This window comes from Hipposideros armiger, unplaced genomic scaffold, assembly GCF_001890085.2.
Source record: "Hipposideros armiger isolate ML-2016 unplaced genomic scaffold, ASM189008v1 scaffold_147, whole genome shotgun sequence".
NCBI lineage: Eukaryota > Metazoa > Chordata > Mammalia > Chiroptera > Hipposideridae > Hipposideros > Hipposideros armiger.
In genome coordinates, this window is record NW_017731497.1 from 2,364,698 (window position 1) to 2,384,411 (window position 19,714).

General features: G+C 46.2%; 1 protein-coding gene across 1 annotated transcript in view; it reads left to right on the plus strand.

Moving 5' to 3' along the window:
* The window catches only part of TLN2 (talin 2), a 282,919-nt gene that overhangs the window by 245,798 nt on the left and 17,407 nt on the right, over positions 1 to 19,714 (plus strand). Inside the window, exons 50-52 of the mRNA XM_019650777.1 lie at positions 4,209 to 4,316; positions 16,144 to 16,249; positions 17,594 to 17,718. Coding sequence (XP_019506322.1) covers positions 4,209 to 4,316; positions 16,144 to 16,249; positions 17,594 to 17,718 — 339 coding nt within the window. The remainder of the gene's footprint in view (positions 1 to 4,208; positions 4,317 to 16,143; positions 16,250 to 17,593; positions 17,719 to 19,714) is intronic.

Consider the following 19,714-nt stretch of genomic DNA (forward strand, 5'->3'; position numbering starts at 1 on the left):
GGCGAGACAAATCAGTCGCCGGCTTCTGGATGGCCATTCACAGCCGCTCATGCTAGCTGCTGGCTACACATGGTAGCCCATGGCAACCCACTGCCACAGGGACTGCAGCCTACGCCGTCGCGGGCGACTCACGGCAGCCCAGCTCCAGGCTGAGCTGTTGTTCAGCATCTTAGCTGTAGAGGGCAGTGTCACTGGCCCTCACATGTGGGATCCAAACCGCGGCCCTCTGGCATCCCAAGCCAGCTCTTAACCATCGCGCCACTCGCCCGGCCCCTTGGTGTTGTTTTGGATGGATGGCTAGTTCTGTCCTGAGTGAGTTGTTTGGTTTAGTCTGGAGAAGAAGAGGTGCCAGATGTATAGACAGAAGCAGCTCAGCACCTTACACTGTATAATAAAATGCATGCTGAAGGCGTTTGCACATCAGCCCAAGGGACATGACTCTAGGGTAGTTCTGTGTTTGAGAGGGCTTGAAGTAACGCTGCAGACCTAACCTCTTACTTTTCCTCTCAGCTCTCCCTGAATGGGCAGGACACCTCCTTACAGAGTGTCGTGCAGACCACTCTGAGTAGTAAGGAGGGACTGTGGCATTGTATTCCAGACCCTCCAAATGAAAACTGCACCCCTCGTCTGCTTGTGCCTTTTCCTGCCTCCATAGGTCACCCATGCTGTGCTAAGAGAGGCGTTGCCATAACTGGGTGAGGAAGTGAGTTAGAGGAACACAACAGAATGGTGGGGAACTGCCTTTTTGATCTCTGTGCCAGACATTTTGGAGAAACTCTTCTGGTCTTTGGGTAGATAACTGGGGCAGCTGCCCTGAGGCCTCACACCTGGTGAGGGAGCTGGGGAGACCGGAGCTTTACCACCTTAATTTATTTTTTCTGTGAAGAAGGTGCGCTGCGAGAGCCGTCTATCCCCTACATCCACTGAGCACCCCAGACCTTGACCTGGGACCACCTTGCCCCAGGGACTCTGATATCTTTTCAGTGAATGATTTATGACCTCCCACCATGGTGAGCAGGTGGGGTTGAGCCAGAGAAGCTGAAAGCTGCGTATTGCAGTTACTGCAGCTTGAGGTCTGAGGGAATAGGGCCACTCTCTGTAGTGAAGTGAGCTGTGGGGGCAGCTGGTGTGAAGTCCAGCTGATGGCTTCTCAGAGGTTCCTCAGAAGGGGTAGGCTGAGTTGGAGGGAACTGGGTAGAGGACAGGGCGAGGTGGGCAGGCTGAAAGAATGGGTGTGCAAGGGCCTGGTGTAGGAGACAGTACCATTTACTGGTCTCCTGAATGTGATGGGGGTGAGCGATGAGGTGTGAGGTTTGGAGAGAAGAGGGTGGCCAAGTGGGTAGGGCCACTTTTCTGAGGGTCCTTGTTTCTGGACCAGGGAGTTTAGACTCTCTCCCGAGATCATGAGCATTTGCCATTTCGATGTGCTTAGTGGAATCTGCCTGCCAGAAGTGATAACTCCCAAAAGGGCCACATCTCAGTCAGAGAATAGTACTCTCCAGCAAAGCGTGGCCTGAATGCCATCATGGCATACGTGCAGGGCACCTCATCGCTTTGGAAGGGTTGTCATGTAGATTCTCATTGGATCCCATGATGGAATGGGCAAGGGGAATCATCCTAATCTGATGGGTGATGAAACAGGCTTGGAGAGGTTAAGTGGCATGACCAAGGCCACACAGCTATTGACTCTCAGAACCAGACCTGAAACCAGGTCTTCTGTTTCCGCTGCCGTGGCCTCCCAGCCACAATGGTGAAGGTCACTGTGGTTGGTGAGTGACCGATACTTTGTCTCCATGTTACAAACATGAAATGAGAAAGGGAAATTAAACAGGACAAATGAAAATGATTAAAGTTTAAATGGCAGGCAGCTCAGGTTTTCAAGTCACTTTCTTAACACAGACTCCCCTGTTTGTTGGGGAGGAGGTTAAGGGTTAAGGACAGGTGCCGCTGGCCCAGCCTCAGCTCCTCTCTCCTCTCTGGCCCCTGGATCAGGTCATCCTGATTTTGCAGAGCTTCACTCACCAAAGCCAGACTTCATGACAAGTGTCACTGCTGAGCCCTGAGACTCCTGTTCGGATGGGATTTATTTAGCAAGTTGGCATTTATTATTTCCTTCGGTCTCCTGGATTTCCACCCCTTTGCAGAAAGGAAATGGGGTGCATATGCGATAAGGAATATATAGAACACCAGAGATGTTGAATGGTGGATCAAGAACGAACCCTTATATGCCGAACGGAGGCCAACTTGCCATATGGGGCTGAGCGGGGCAGCCAGGGCAGAAATGGAAGTGCAGTAACTTACAGACGGGTTCCTTTTATCAGAAAGGAAGGATGACACTCATTCCTTAGGTAGAGACAAAGGTTTCCCTACACCCTAAGTTAATCCTAGTGTCTATTTCTTTTTCGTCTTTAACTTTCATGTGCATATGTTTTCATTAGATACAATTTTATATCTACTGTTATAATTAACATTAGATGACTGTTTCTATGTTGCTATGCATCATTGTAACTGACTCTTTAATGACCACAAAATACTTTGTTAATGAATATAATCTTTCCCCTATTGTCAGATATTTAGATTGTCTGAATTTTTTTTTTATCATAAATTTTACTGCCAGGAACATTTTTGGGCACATCTGTTTTGTCTATGCTTTGGATTATTTCCTTAGGCAAGATTCCCAGAAGTAGAATCACTGGGTCAAATGGTATGAAATTTAATTATTGCCAGATAGCTCTCCCAAAGGCTCCTACCAAGTTACAGGGGCACCCGCAGTGGGCGGAGCGCCTCATCCTTAGCTCCCATGCAGTTCTAAATGAGGGCCTTGCACATTACCTACTGGAGGCAACACTGAGTATTGTCAGATCCCGCGTCTCCCCCCAATAGTGTCTCGTCAAATCAGACGTGGAGCTCAGTCCTCAGACTTGGAGACACGAGGAAACAAGGACGAGACAATGCAGTGGAGGTGAAAAGCATGGCTCTTCACATGGTTAAGAACATGACACGGCTCCTGCCTCTGAGGTCTGTTAGTCCTCGGATGAATAAATGACAGAAGCTGGCCACTGGAATTATCCCCACACCGTCCATCGGGGTTGGGGGAAGGGTGTCAGGTAAGGGGAGAGTCCCACCAGCACTCTCCAATCCTAGAGAAAGGATCTTAAGGGGAAGAAATGGGAAACCTGTCACTATTCCCCCTTTTGCTTTCACCGTTCATCCTAATGTGTGATTCCTGTGTGGCCTGATTTGTGATTTATTTGCAGTTTTCTATGTATTCTTGTCAGCCCTCCAAGCTCTTTCCAGAGTGAGGCCGTCCAAGGAAGAAAGGCAAAATGGGTAGGGTTGAGGGATTTAGCAAATAAAAAATAGGGCACCCCATACTTATGCTAACATTTTTTTATGGTTTATCCGACATTCAGATTGAACTGGGCATTCTGTAGTTAATCTAGCAACCCCATGAAAGGGTGTGCCATCTGAAATGATATATTGCTAGTGACTCAAGTTGGCAGGTCGCAAGGGCAAGAAAAAAAGCGCAAGATGCTGATTTAACTGTATGTCCTGGTTGGCTTATCTGGACATGTATAATGTGAGGCGCCTCTGAGGGTACTGGGGAGCTGGCTGTCTCAAGTTTCCCAGGACCAGAGGTCCCTGTTGGGAGAGTCACTGTGACCCCATCATGGTCACGTCACAGAGCAAGGACCTGGCATGATTAGCCTGTGAACAGAGCGGGGTGGGGTGTTCAGGACTCTTCACGTTGCTGAAGAGATGCAGGCTGACCCGGGGACAGAGTGTCTCCTGCTGTAAGCCCTAATCATGAATCTTTCCTGGACTTTTCAGGGCATGTGGAATTTCTTACATGTCAATAAAAGGCGGGATGGGGGAGGGAGAGACAAAGGAGAAAGGAAGGAAAGGGGCCAGATTCACTTGCTTTTGTCTGGCCCCAGGGCACTAAAAATGTCAAGACACAAACTTGCAGAGAGCCTGCTGTAGAGAGAAAGGGATGCAACGGGAAGGTGGGGGAGGGTCCCCTCCTCTACCCAGGGAGTAAGGGAAGGTTCCTCAGAGGTCACTGAGGTAAGGCAGAGAGTTCCAGAATCAAAGGACCAGGGCTCCACAGCACTGCCGGCTAGGCCGGTGACCCCACCTGGCCCCCTGGTTCACCCACCAGCTGACCCTTCCTGTGTTAAGATGTCGGTGCTCCTTTCTTTCTCCAGCAAGCATCCTTCCACCCTGACGTCAGCGAGGAGGTGCGTGCCAGAGCCTTGCGGTACGGGACGGAGTGCACCCTCAGCTACCTGGACCTTCTCGAGCACGTCTTGGTGGTGAGCAGGGGTGCGGGCTGCCACTGGGGAAGAGCTCATTTGGGTACAGGCTGCCCTTTCCTCAGGAAAACCCCTCTTAGAGCATTGTTCAGGCTCCATGTGTGAGTCTGGGACTGGATTGAGCTGAAAAGCCTCCCGCGTCACACTGCCCCAGGACACTGAGCTACAGGTGTCGTCTGGGCAGAGTCGCCGTTAGAATCCAGGAGAGCTCAGCTCTCTCATGGCACCAACGAGGCAAGACTAGCATGGAAGTGGGGCGGGCAGAGTGAGGGATGAAGCAGGTGGGACAGGCAGAGCCACCACTGAAAAAGTGTCAGGCGGGCCTGCTCGGAAGACCCCAGTCCATCGTGCGAGGAAAGGGAAGCCGCATGCAAGACCCACACCAGCCTCCACGACGAGTTAGAGATGTCAGTGCCACAGGTCATCTCACCTCTCATGACTTTCTCCAGTCCTTGAACGCATGGCTTAGACCACATTGAGAATGACACTTCCCTTACTGTGATGACCTCCCGCCAGCCTGGGTCGTCCACCTGGAACAGGGCTAAGAGGGCTGACACAGAAGATGCCGGCAGGATGCGGTGGCTGTGGCTGGCGGACGGCCCACACGGGAGCTCAGGCTTGCACCAGCTCCCAGTTCCTAGGGTGGCTTGGCTCCCCCAGGCCCAAGGGCCAAACCATGGGGGACCAGGAAGTGTATTCGTTGTGCACCTGTCCCTGTTTACTCCCGGGAGCCACACTTAGAATTTGGGAGGGTCTGGGGCAGCCCCTAGAGTTTGTTTAGGAGTCAGAGACACCCCAGAAGAGAATTGATGATGTCTCCCCCTTCCTTCATGGCCCTTGCTCCTTCCTAAACCTAAAAAAAAGGAAGGAAGGAAAGAAGGAAGGTAGGAAGGAAGGAAGGGGGGTGGAGAGAGAGAAGGAAGGAGAGGGGAGGGGAGAGGAGGAAGGGGAGGGGAGGGAAGGGAAGAAAGGAAGGATCCAAGACTCAGAGAAGTTTGGCGCCTTGGCTGAGGTTGCCCAGCCACTAGCGACACACCTGGGACCAAATCCCGACTGTTATTATTCCCAGCTCTGTGCTCGTTCTGGCATTTCACTGCCTTGTCCTTACGTTACCGTCTGATGGTGAGCATTTTAGGTGTTTTAAGGGAGCATTTCCTTCTTCACCCAGGTAACTGTGGTCAGTGCAAAAGGATATCTTTTGTGAGAGTAGCCAGTCGGGATTACGAACATGGGCTCCCGAAGCCTGAACTCATGGGACTAGAAACGAGTGAATCCCATGCCGGCCAAGAAGAGAATGTCTTGGCCACTCAGCGTTTGCAGGCAGGAGCCTCTCCAGCCAAACCAACCATCTATGTTGGGATATAGTTAAAAGTGCTCAGTCCGTGAGCGTGCCTAGCAGGAAATTCAGGGTAAAGAGGATAAAGCCAGCAAGGCTTTCAAAAACCTGTTTTTTTCTTTATAGAACAATATATTCTTAGTCACATGGAAGGAACCATGTTGTATCTGAACAATGAAAAGTAGAGTGGGAATCGTGTTAGGCTTAGGTTTAGAAGCCTCGAGTTCAAACCCTGACTCTGCTATGAAAATAGCCGCCTGGGCACTGCCTCACCTGGGCTTCAGTTTCCTCAGATGTTAAAGGGACAGTTCATGAAGGACTCGGTGAGAATGTCAGAAGCTCATGGCTGAGCTCCCCTTGGCCGCATTCTTCCTTGCAGCCCCCCTGGAGGGTGCCGTTCCCAGTGGAGCCTGGAGCAGGGCTCGCAGCAAGGGCTTCCCAGCAGCTTCCTGAGTAAAGGCCCCCCGCGTCTTGGTTTCTGCTGCTCACGCTTTTGTTTTTGTCTTGTGCATTTGTTGGAAGGAACCTGATCCTGGGGTGCTCATTTCACCCCTTTTCCCCAGCTCCATTTCTTGGTTACACCATATTTTTTCCAGGACCTGTGTCTGTATCTGGGCAGCGCTGACACCTCAGCCAGCATCTGTAGGTCCAGACCCCTGCACACGTGGCCCTCAGGCTGCCGCTCTTCACTTGTGCTCTTGGAGAGCCATTTAACAAGAAGATCACTGCCTGGGGGCCCACCTCTAGCTGCGTCTCCCACAAACCCACAAACCTGGATGGAAAGGAGGCGGACAGCCTTTAAGAGGCTTAATGAGTGAAGAGCTCCCGTTTCACGCGCCAACAAAAGACTGCGCGTATTGCGGAGAGTTCTCCCTTCATAAGGAAGGGCGGGCAGGCACCAGCACTTGTCTTGCAATTTCTTCCAGGGGAGAAGGAAAATGGAAACCCCACAGGGTCCCCTCCTTGACCTCAGGCCGACTTTAAACCCTTTCCCAGAATCTGGGAACCGAAGCACTTCCTCTCTCCTCCTCACCTGTCCTCTCCAGCCCACCTTGTTTGGTGAGAAGACTAAAGGACTCCGGAGGGGGTGGGTGATGGCTGGGCGCTTCACCTGAGAGGAGGCCAAGGGGCCCAGGGGGAAGATTTAGGAGCCCTTCCCAGGCCACATGTTCGGAGACCCCAGCTTCACGGCCACTTAATTATTATGTCAGGCATCAGCCCTCCTGATAATCAGCAGCTTTTTCTAGACCAGGAAGAAGGGTACTTGCCGCACTAAGACCCCACAACCCATGTAATTTGGGAGGTGTCATCGGAGAGGCGCCTGTGGAGGCCAGAGGCTGGAAGGAGGAGGGGCGAGCGCCGCCTTCCTTTCCTGGGCCCGGGCAAATATGGTTTCCCTGTAAAGAGCAAAAATTCAGTTGAGTAAATGTGAGGATCTAATTGGCTTTATTGAGAGATTCATGGATCCAGCAGAATCCCATCTGGCGGGTGGAGAGATGCTCTGAGAAGCTGAACAATATGGCCTTGCCTGTCAGAAACTGGGCAGGACAAGAACGTTATTAGCAAAAGAAAAGAAAGGATTGTGCAGGCCAGGTTGCCTTCCCTTAAGGCAGCGGTTCTCAACCTTCCTAATGCCGCGACCCCTTAATACAGTTCCTCGTGTTGTGGTGACCCCAACCATAAAATTATTTTCGTTGCTACTCTATAACTGTAATTTTGCTACTGTTATGAATCATAATGTAAGTATCTTTTTGTTTTTCGATGGTCTTAGGCGACCCCTGTGAAAGGGTCATTCGACCCCCAAAGGGGTAACGACCCACAGGTTGAGAACCACTGCCTTAAGGCAAGGCAGGGTTTGTCTTATCAGGTAGACAGCCACAGCTTCCTGGGGGTAGGGCTAGGGGTAGATGGAGAGGGGCCACATGATAGATTACCTCATTAGTACTGACCAGAAAATTCCAGACAGACCAATTAAGATTACATTCCTGGAGAAGGTTGAAACTGCAATTATGTCAGCTATTGAGTCTAGGTTCAATGTCATGGGCTTTAGCACAAGTGATTTCATTTGGGGCCTGTGGTTTTCTCTTTAACAATTCCCCCTCTTTTGATCAGACTTTCAGCTTGACTGAGAGACGTGATCAAAATGTAAGGCAGTAGCGCCACTCTCAGCTGCTATTCTGTAGTTCTTATGGCTTTTCCTGATCCTCTGTTTGATATTCACAGGTCCCAATGTTTTTCCTTAATCTCTGTTCATACTCACAGATCATGGCTTCAGGTTCACAATCTTTAAGTCAGTCATTCTCTTTGTTGTTTTTTTCTGGTGTTCCCATCTTGGGTAGATCATTTGCTTGGTGGTTAGAGGCTTCAAACACACATCTAAAGCTTTTAAGAGAACACAATGCACCGGGGAGAGTATTATGAAAACTATTAACAGGATGATTTCCAATGCTTAGAGTATACTTTAGAGCCATGGTCCCAAACCAATCAAAATCAAATGAAAAAAAAAAAAAAACCCTGTTGAGGGAGTCACCTATTTGAGCCAAGTGGCTTGCTCAGTGATCTTAATGTACCTGGGTTTCAGCTTCCCCTGAAGTGTTAATCCAGGTGTAGCAGGTGATGGTGGTCACAGTACAGACACCTCCTTGCTCAGCTGAAAGATAATCAAGGGTCATCCTATTGTCAAGAACAACTTTGGGCAGAGAATCTAAGGATTTTAGTTAGGCAGTTATTGCTTTCACAGTGGATTTTGCAATATTTTCTAGAGCTTGGGGAGAGGTTCCTGATTAGAGCCTCATTTATATTTACTCCTAACCAGGGAAGTGAGGACCTGCCAAAGGAAGTAAATCCTGAATCATGAAGAACTTTCTGGTAGGTCCTTTCTACCTCAACAATGTCAGTTCAGGGGGAGTTGACCAATGAGGCATCTCAGTTTGTGAAGTTCGAGACACAGGTACATAACCTCACGGGTTGCCCTGTTATGTACCAACAACCTAGGAAAATGATAACTACCACAGACAAAAATCCTGTGGGGCATAAACCACTTCTGCTAAGATGAACAGATCAGAGTGATGGCAAATCCCTAGTCTGAAACGTTACACCCCTGCCCCTTAGCAATGACCTGGATGGTGTAGCTGACGCCATCATCTTTCCAGGCCAATGCCAGAGTAAAGGAACAAGAAAAGAAGAAAAGATTTCGTTTTTGGTTTAAGTGTGAAGTCTTGGTCTGGTGAATTAGGTGAAAGTGGTCTACGTTGATGTCAGCTACTTCTCTTCCTCATCAGTTTGACTCATAGGTCTCCAGCATCTGTACAGGACCAGGAGTCAGGTGAAGCCTTCTTTGACCGTGAGATGTGTATCCAAGGCTCAGTGCCTTCTAGTTTTGCAGCAGTGTCAGTGGTCAGGAGTACTTGGCAAGGTCCCTTCCAGTGGGGCTCGAGGGCTACCTTCCTCTGATGATGCTTCCAGAATACCCAGTCACAAGGCTCCAAACTATAACCAACAGGACACTTTGAATTGGGATCCAGGAAAGCTTCTTTAACCTGTTGGCGATAGGCTTGAGCATAAGACATTAAAGACCTACAGTAGCTGGTGATGCTATTATAGCCTGAGATAACAAGGGATTAGCAGAAGGCTGTATACCAATAGACACTGGTCTACTCATGACAGTCTTGAGTAGAGTTACCTTATGTTCCCGGACGGGGTCAGCAAGTTTTAGGTTTGGGGATCCCATTAATTCTCTAGACCTTACCCTGATGATGGAGGGTGATAGGGACAATGATAATTCCATGAAGTTTGCAAGGTTTTCGTCAAAGCTCATATGGTGTGCCCAGTGAAGTGGGTGTCTTGATCACTGGAGGTTGTGGAAAGCAATATTTTCTAGGGCTTCAGGAGAGGTCGTAGGTCTAGGAAATTCCTGGCTTAGCTGAATTCTTTTTGGAAACAGCTGAATTCCTTCAGGGCTTAGATCATGACCTAGGTAATGAACAGTATCTAAAGATCATTGTAATTTTTCCTTAGAGACCTTGGATCCTTCTTCAGCTAACTCTTGTAGCAAATAAATGGAACCTTGTATGGACACCTCTTTGGTAACTGAGCATAGCAGGAGGTCATCTACATATTGTAAAAGGGCCAGTTTCTCCAGAACTGGAGAATGTTTAAATCTTGGTGAAATACCTGGGGGAAACGGGAAGGGGCCTCTGAACCCTTGAGCCATGGCTGTCCAGGTATATTGCCATTTGCTCCATGTAAAGGTGAATAATACTGGCTGTTGGGATCCCCAGGGATGCTGAAAGGGGCTGAACAAGGTCTACAACAGTGAACCATTTTGAGTCTAATGGAACTTGTCACAAGAGAGTGTTTGGGTTTGGAATGACTGGGGAACAAGGAATAACCAACTGACTCATAACTCTCAAATCCTGAGCAAATCACCATCACCGTCCATTGTAAGATCAGTGTGTTGCAGGGCCTGGTACAGAGAATGATTGGCCCTTGGCAATTAGATCTTCTGCTATGTGGTCAAGGCCTTGTGTGGCCTCAGGCTTTAATGGATATTGAGGTAATTTAGGGAGAGGTTTGTTTACATCTATCTGAATCTTTATAGGTTCTGCACTTTTTATTGTTCCAATGTCAGTTTGAAAGAAAGGTAGTCAGCTCCCAGATTTTTGGGCACTTTGATTAAATTAGGGGACCTTTGTATAAATTCTTCCTCTTCTATGTCAAGGATAGACTCTAAAGAACATAAAAGATCAGGCCTGGGTTAGTCAGGAAATTCTAAAGGGAGGTCTCCATTTGAAACAAAATGTGTTGGCCCTTTTCATTTAAAAAGGAGATCTCCAGCTAATAGATTGGGGCTATATCACGTAGCAAAAAGGAATGTTTTTCAATAAAAGGTCCCAGAGTCATTAGTACGGGTTGAGATAAAAATTCTCTCTGAACTGTATTAGATGCCCCCATAATGAAAACCTCCTTTTACTCTGGGGATTTCATTGTCCAGTAAGGGTGAGGTTTAAAGTGAAAAGTGTAGCTCCAGTAAATTTAGTTCCCCCTGGGCTGTTTAAGGAAATTACAGTAAGTCCTCACTTAATATCATAATAGGTTCTTGGAAACTGCAACTTTAAGTGAAAGGAATTATAATGGAACCAACTCTCCTAAGACTAAGTGATATAAATAAGAGTTAAGTTCCTGCTGCACATTTCTGGTCACAGAAACATCAGCAAACTTCTAAATAAAGACCCCAAACACTTCTAATATTAAACATTGAAATAAATGTAAGCAATACATACATTTAAGGAAGATAAATAAAAACAAGTAAGATAATTCTCTTCCAACCTATTTAGTCCAGTTTAGGGTCACAAGTGGCCAAAGCCTGTTACAGAACCTCAGGGCACAAGGTGAGAAACCACCCCCAGACAGGACACCCCTCCATCGCAGGGTCACCCACACTTTCTCAGACTGGGACAGTGTACACACGCCAATCACCTCTCGTGCACATCTCTGGGATTTTGGAGGAAACCGGAGTCCCCAATCCCCGGAGAAAACCCAGGCAGAATGTGCAAACTCCATAGACAGTGACCCCGGCTGGGAATTGATTTTTTTTGTTCTCATGAAGGTTATGACAAAACGATGTTTTTTGAGGACCTGCTGTACTGGCAGTAGCTTACCAGAGAACCCCTCGGAGTCCTGTCAACTGTGTGAGGGCCTGTACGGGGCCCTCCTGGGAGGTAGGTATGGGTGGATTTGAGCTGCGTTGGGAGTTTGCATAGGGCCTTTGAGGACAATCTTTTCCCAGTGTCCCAACTGATTACAACTGAGACATCAATTTCTGGGCCAGTGTTTGATAATGGACCCCTAGCGGGGTGCAATTCAGGAGGCCCAGGTGTCATTTTGGGTCTCTGACCTTGGAGCTGTTTTAGCAGTAAAGCTAATAGCTTGGTGGATTTTTGTTTCCAATCTTGCTCCAGGGTCCTTTCAAAATGCCCAGCTATAGTCACAAGTTCAGTCAGGCCTGTGGCCTCCCATCCCATTTTCTGCCTCTTACCAATCCACTAATCTCAGCAGATAATCCATTTACGAAAAGGGCAGCTAGAGTGGGTTGACTGACCCTATTTATCATATGACACCAGAACAGCTGTAGGAAGAGGGCTTCCAAGCAGACTCTGAAGTCTGCCGCAGATTCATCTTTCTTCTGTTTGCATGTTTGAATAACAGGCCCATCAGTTAGGGCAAGTAAGACTCAAGGAATGGTTTGTAATGTTCAGTTGCTCTTTGGCAAGCTCTTTCTGGTCTTTGTGGATGATATCTTGAATAGCATCCTCAAGTTTTGCCCCTTTGCTTCCTGCATCCATGTTTGGGCTTCACCAGGTCCTACAACACGTGCACAAGCTGATAAAGATCTGGCAGGTTTTTTTAAGAATTGAGAGTTATTATTGGAGCCTATGACCCCAGGCTGCCAGATCTGTTATTCAGTGAATCGGTTTCCTCTTATGAATTCTTCCTTGTATTTACTAGAGAAACAGGGCTCTGACTCCTTACATGTTGCAACCTAGGGTGGTTGATGTGTCTGTTAAAAGCCTTCCCCATGAGTTTCTTCTCATCTATCTATACAGTTATTGCCATGGTAACCAGGAATTATGGTAGAAATAGAAATGGTTCTCCACGGCTGTTTTGAGGTTTATAGTGTGAAAGTAGTTGATGCTAAAATGAAATCACTAATAGGAAGAAAAGCTAAGTGACATTAAAACTTTTAGGAAACGTAAAAAATTTGTCTCATCTTTTGCAAGGATGTTTTTGCCTCTTAATGGTGGTAAGTGCTGATGGTTCTGACCCCCAAGGAAATGTGAATGAAATAGTATTGTGGATTCACTTGTTTGTGTATTTATTTTTGTCTCTTTAGAAAGCGAGACATACTCTTTGAAGGATATTTTCTAATAAAAATATAGAAAGAAAACAGCCTCCATGTCCAAGGAATTACTATAAACATAGGAAAGTACAAGTTCCTAACCAAAATTTGTGGAGCCCCTGTGACAAGGTTCTGTCACCTAAACTGTGGACATTTGTAAATAGCTTTCTTGGGCCTGCTACTAAGATTAAGTTCCATTTCACATTATTAGCCCTAACTCCTTCTCCAAAGCAAACTGAAGAAACCTGGGCTAAAAGGAGGCCAAGAGCAGGGAAGATAGTTCCACGCTGAGAGGCCCATGAGCCACAAGGCTGCTGAGGCCAGTGCCAGTCGAGACCCAAGAAGAAAGGAGGAAAACGGAGATGTACAGACAGGGAAACTAGTGTGCATCTCTGAGGGAACTTTGCGAAACAGAACCAGAAAATGAAAGCCGCATTGCCAATTTAGAGAAGACATCAGATTTGTGTTGAAATTATCTTTACAGTAGAAGAAAAGAATACCAAGATTAGATTGGCTGTTTGAGGGTGGTGAATAAATAAGCAATTAAAAACTGGAGATTTTGACAAACACATACACCATCCTGCCCTTCTCATTCTCTGGTCTGTATGGGGAGACCATGTATAATGAGATGACCACAGTATCACCATTCTGAAAAAAAAGCCCACCTAAATCAGAACTGTAGCAGGAGATCTTACAAGAGCCCTCCTGGATCACTTGAAAAGTTGAGTTCTTGGTTTAATAGGTCAAAGAGAATTAGTAAGATTCCTGAAGGCTAAAGGACGAACACAATGTTTACAAAAGGGGAAAAAGAAAAGTAGAAATTAAAATTTGGAGAAAGTATCTAGCAATTTACAGACATACTCGTAAACAAGGTCAACTTTTCAGGTGGTACAAGGTAGTTCAGGGATCTTTAGTGGGCTGCTTTTCTTAAATGTAGGCACATGAAAATGTGGGGGAAATTAGGCTGCTTTAGTCTTGTTCAGTTCAAATATCTTAGAGTCAGAGATTCCTAACCTTTTTTGGCTGATTTGTATATTTTTTACTTTAGAAAAGGTTTTTAAATGCAGAAAATCATATCAACATCTACGAGTCTGTCATCTATAGTTAACTAATTTTGCTAATTAACATTTTGTTCCATTTTGCTCAGATCTTTACTTTTTAAAGAAATATATAAATAATAATGAATTTTGTATCCCTAACCAATCCCGTTTTCTTTTTGTCTCTATCTAGGTGCAAATAACTATTGTGATTTTAGCATTCTTAACCTTTTGTGGATCTTGGGCCCCCTTGAGCTGAAAACTCATTTCCTGCCTCCCCCTACTCTCATCAAAGAAACATCAGTACAAAAATGCCCTTTTAAAGTGTTAAGAGGGTTCCCAGACCCAAACACCCAGCTGGATTCTTTTGGAATGGAGGCTGCAAACTGAGAATCCCTGCTTGGGGAATTCTTTTCTTTGGAGAATCCACTTAGCAATCAACAAATAATGAGACCTGATTTGAGCAGAGCCATCTCCTAGCTGCTCTGGGAGCTGCTTCTTTGAAGCTTTAGACATGGCAGCTGGAGCAGTGTTGGCCTCCTGCATTTTCTTGTTTGTCATAGAAGATTTGTATTCCCAATCAGGAGGCAGCCATTTTGCATCTGCAGCAGTCACAGTCCCATATTGCTGGAAAACCCCAATATGAGACCTTTGCCAGGGTGAACATGACCCCTGCTTCCACTAGCAGAACTTTAACTGGGCTCTGTCTGTGGCCTGCTATTAGAACTCATATTGACTTAATAGCAGAATGAAAATAGATCTCCTTTCTTCCTGCCTTATCGAAATAGGGTACTTTATCATAGGACTATTTTCTTTTTTTTTTTTTTAAGATTTTTATTGGGCATTTGGGGGAAGGGGAACAGACAAGTTGCTGTCGTTTTTGTTCTTCAGTCTAGTTGTGGAGGACGTTGCTTTACTGGCCCAAGTTGGCACCATCATTGTGCTCTTCCCGAGCGAGGCAAATCAGTCGCCGGCTTCTGGATGGCCGCTCACTGCGGCTGCTGGCCGCTCACGCTGGCTGCTGGCCACACACGGTAGCCCATGGCAATCCAATGCAGCAGGGGCTGCAGCCCACGCCGAAGCTGTCGCGGTCGCCAGTGACTCACAGCAGCCCAGCTCCAGGTTGAGCTGTTGTTCACCATCTTAGCTGTAGAGGGCAGTGTCACTGGCCCTCATATGTGGGATCCGAACCGGGGTCCTCTGGCATCCCAACCCAGCTTTTAAACAATGCGCCACTCGGCCGGCCCAGGACTGTTTTCTTTTTAGAGGAATAGTGCGTACAGAAGTGCTTCTCCTTCTCCATCACCACTCCGCTTTGGTGATGTGAAGTCTCCCCACCACACCCTTACCTTTTTTTTTCCTGCTTTACTGAAGCATAACTAATATGCAGTAAACATATATTTAAAATGCACAATTTTAGTACTGACCTATAAACACATCTGTAAAAGCAGTGCCACAATCAAAGTAATGAATATATCCATTATTCCTGAAAATTTCCAGGCAACTATTGATCTGCTTTTTGTTATTATAGATGTGTTTGCATTTTCTAGATCTTTATATAAATGGAATCATATAGCATGCGCTCCTTTTCGTCTGGCCCCTTTCACTCAGCATCAGTGTTTTCCATTCCATCCATGTTGTGCGTATCAATAATCCGTTGCCTTTTATTGCTAAGTACTATTCCCTCAGATGGATATGCCATCATTTGTTTATCCACCTGTTGATTGACATTTGGGTTGTTTCTAGGTCTTGATTATTACAAATAAAGCTGCCAAGAATATTCTGTGTTGTTAAGGAACAAAAATTCAACTGTGTAAATTTGAAGCTCTAATTGGCTTTACTTATCCCATTTCTTAGTCCCGTTCTTTAATGGATTTGAGAAGAAATCAGCTGGGATATCCTTTAAGTTGGTTTGGGGGGTGGAGCGCCAGTATTTTTTCATAGCACCATAAAAAAAGCAAAAAGCAAAATCCATTTAAATAAACTTTCCAACTAGTTTAAAAGAGGGAAATTCTTCACAACTTCTCCCAGAAGAGCTTGGAGTCAAACCCCTGGAAATGGGTGGTTCTTTCAGGAACAACTCTCCTGATCAGTTGGTTGTTGCTCTCAGGGATTTTATCTGCAAGACCCCAGCTGACTCATACATTTCTTCTAGTCCCACATTTGTTTTGTCATAAGCACCAGCTGACCCGAAGTCTTGGGCTTTCATGTTCTCTGAGTGTTTTTAGGTAACTGTGGATAATTTTCATGTATGTATATATTTTATTTGTTTTATGTACAAATAAAAGGACAAATAAGGATTTTGTGTCCCATATGATCTTTGGCAATATGTCAGAAAGGACCCTAGAGAAACCCAGGGCTCCCAACTTCTCATTTATCACACGAGGCACCTGAAGGCCAATGAGTCTTACGTGTTTTCCCCAAGATTCTGAAGTCCCTTGGTGACAGAGTTGCATGTTAAAACCAAGATGTCCAACTCTGTGTTCACCAGTAAGAGCGTGTTTCCTGTCACAGTGTTTCGATCTTCCTTATGCATTCGGCTTTCTTCCCCTATAGATTCTTCAGAAACCAACCCCGGAACTCAAGCACCAGCTGGCTACTCTCTCGAAGAGAGTCGCCGGCGCCGTGACTGAGCTCATCCAGGCAGCGGAAGCCATGAAAGGTAGGCTGGGTCCTTTTGTGTCCCCTTGTGGAATACCACTCAGAGGCAGTGCTGGTACAGCGAGCTGAGCAGAGAAATTGTGTAGCCAACACATATGCAGTCAGAAAAAACACAGTGAAGTACATTTTTTTTAAGCAAATGGGAATAGAGTTAGCTTTTTTAAAATAATATCCTCCTGAAGCAAGTCTTTTCTTCAGTCTTTGTATTAAGGACTTCTAGAACTGCTCACTTAACTTTTAAGGGTCTCATCATGTATATTTATCTGTGGGTTTGTTTTATTTTTAAATGTTATTAGGGAATTGGGGGAGGGGAACAGTTTTGGGGAATTGGGGAAGGGGAACGACCAGTGTCCTTCAACTTTAGTTGTGGAGGACGCAGCAAGCTCAGATCCAAGTGCAGTAGTGCCGCTCAGCTCAAGGTGCTGTGTTCAATTAGTTGCAGGTGGGTGTAGCCACCATCCCATGTGGGAGTCAAACCAGCAGCCTTGTTGTTAAGAGCGCATGCTCTATCCACTGAGCAACCCGGGCGGCAGCTCAGCTCAAGGTGCAGAGTTCAGTCTTTAGTTGTGGGCGGACACAGCCCGCCATCTCAAACAGGCAACCTTGTTGTTAGGAGCACGTGCTCTCACCAGCTGAGCCATCCTGCCACCTGTTGGCAGCTTGGTGGCAGCTCAGCTCAGCGGCCCATGTGGGAATCAAACTGGCAACCCTGTTGCTCAGAGATCACACTCTTGAGCAAGCTGTTAACCAACTGAGTTGCTCAGCTGGCCCTTTATCTGTGTTTTTATTCATGGGAATATTTATTCTCATTCAAATAGCACCCTTCGTGTAAATGGTGCTGTCTGGGTACATTGTTGGCACATGCCTTCATGGTTTCATAGAAGTAGTCAACTCACAAGGGAAAGGCTTTCTCACCAGTTTCCCTTAGTTGGAATTGAGGTGAGTAGCCATTCCTCAAGTTCCCAGGAGGAGAGCAAGGTAATCTCTGTGTGCTCAGCATAGTCTCAAGTCTTCTCCTAGGATCCTTGCTCATAGTCACATGCCCTAAGTCAGAGTAATAATGTGCAAGCTGGCCTTGGTCCATGAGGTCTTGATTTTGAAACGATCATCGATGACAGCTCCTGTGAGTAGGGCTGTACACACATCGATTTAGGAAACGAGGCTTACACAGGTACCCCTCTGCTCCCAGCTGATCTCTGTGAGAGTCAGGGGGCTGACCCTGAGGACAGTGCTGCTCGTAGGCTTGTGGAGCGCCTCTGTGTGTGCACCCAGATAGTGTTTGTCATTAAGTGGGTGCTCTGAGGTCTGCAGCCAAAAAGAATGACCCTGTTTGGACTCATTTTAGGAACAGAGTGGGTGGACCCAGAAGACCCCACCGTCATTGCAGAAACAGAACTTCTGGGGGCCGCGGCGTCCATTGAAGCTGCTGCTAAGAAGTTAGAGCAACTGAAGCCAAGAGCAAAACCAAAAGTGAGTGTCCACATGTGGCTGCTTGTCTGCTGTTAGTAGGTCTTCCGATGGATGGCTACAAAATGTGCTGGGCGTCCTGCAAGGGAGCTTGGCTCCCTCCCGGCGGTCAGATTAGCAACTGCAAACCTGCTCTACCCACCAGCACCTTTGTACAGGGTGCAGGCAAAACCCAGCGGGTGGGTCTAGCAGGTTAACCACCCAGAAAAATACCTGTGGGTGGGTATGCCAAGGAAGAATCCGGGCATTTACCATCTTGATTTTGTTTAATTATATATAAGGCAGGTGTTGGATGCTTCCTAAAGAAAGTCCCTATTACTGCATGTCAGATTGTCAGTCCAACTGTCTGGTTTCCAAAATGCTTTTTACAGAGAAATAACAATGCTGGGTCTTGATGGTTGAATGATGTATGTCCTCCATCTATATTTGTCATCTAGATAAATGTTTACAACTTAAGATTATGAGTATATGTTAAGAGAAACAGCCATTTAAAGGAAAGACATACTTTAAAGTCAGGCAGTAGAGAGGACAATTATTAAGTAAAAAGGATGGTTAACTAGTGCTGGCCAGGGTCAAAGCCCAACCCTGTTAAGGAGCTGTAACCCTACCCTGCCCTGCCCAGCTGTCTTCAATGGGAAGATAGTAGAATCAGAGGAGGCCTCTTTTCTTTTTTCTATTCAAGCAAGTCCCTCCTGGTATCAGTAACCTCACCTCTCTTCCAGGGACCTAAGTACATTAGGAAGTAAAGTCTGGCTCTTCCCCTCAAAAAAAGTTGGATCCTCCAATTTAGGTATGCCTAAAATTCTACTTTTTTTCTAAGACCAAAAGATGGTGCCTGAGCCCTGGAGTACACCAAACGGCTCAAAAGTGGTGCATGGGCCACTGTTGTATGTAAAACAGACATAAACATATGTGTATAGTGACTCTATTAAGCTTGGGAATATTCTTAAAACCATGGAATTCTTAGAATCCATCTCTTAATAGCCTCTGTAGACCTGGTACAAGCATTTTTTAAAATTTCTCATCAAGATGTAATTTAAAAGTTTTGGCATCTGATTTTTGAGTTTATCAGGGCTCTCTTTACTGGCCTCTAACCTGAGGGTCATGGTTTGTCTGACAGTGTCTGAATTTTTCTTAACAAATGTAAGAGCTAAGTGTGGGTATAGGGGCAACTCCATTTTCTGGTTATGTCGTTGTTTCTCTTTTGTAAGTCAAGCTACTTGTGAATGGAAAATGTACTTTCAACTGAAAAGGCAAGCAGCAACCATTGACTCAGATGTAGAGGCTTTCTGCTTAATTTGGGTTTCCTTCCTTACATGATTTATCACATGTCGCCTCTCTTGGGAAAGCTTCTGTCTGCTAATGCCGAAGTCATGTCGGTTGACATTCATTCTCCTTGAGAATTAGCCTGGTGCTAATTTAACATTAACACATCACCATATTCTAAGAGCTCTAGTCCCAACCCTGTTCCCTTTGTCCTTTTGCCAGGTCCTTCTGAGTTCTTGTCTGTGTCTGACTCTGGGTTTCCCTCTGCCGGCCATTTATTTGCTTCACGATTCCTGATCTGCAAAACAAAGTTATTAGAATTCCTACCCCCATAGGATTGTTGTTATTACCAATGAGATCATTGAAGAACACAGTTCCTGGCATACAATAAGATGCAGTAAGCAGTAATTGTATCACTATCATTGAAAATAAGATTCTGGGACTTTTATCTACTACCTCTTAGGAAAATGCCTGAATAAAAAATTATTCCATAGACCCATGAGCTGATAGCCTTAGCAAAAAGAAAAGAAAGGAAAATCTAAATGCTTATATTGATAGGGTGCCAAGCATGTGCCAGGCAATCTTCTAGGTGCTTTACCTGGATTAACTCATCTGGTCCTTGCAAAAAGGCCACGAGGTAGCACTGTTACCACCCCTGCTCTATCAATGCAGAATCAGGGGCAGGTTACCTGGCCAGCATCCGATTGCCATGACTGAGCTGGGAGCAGCGTGT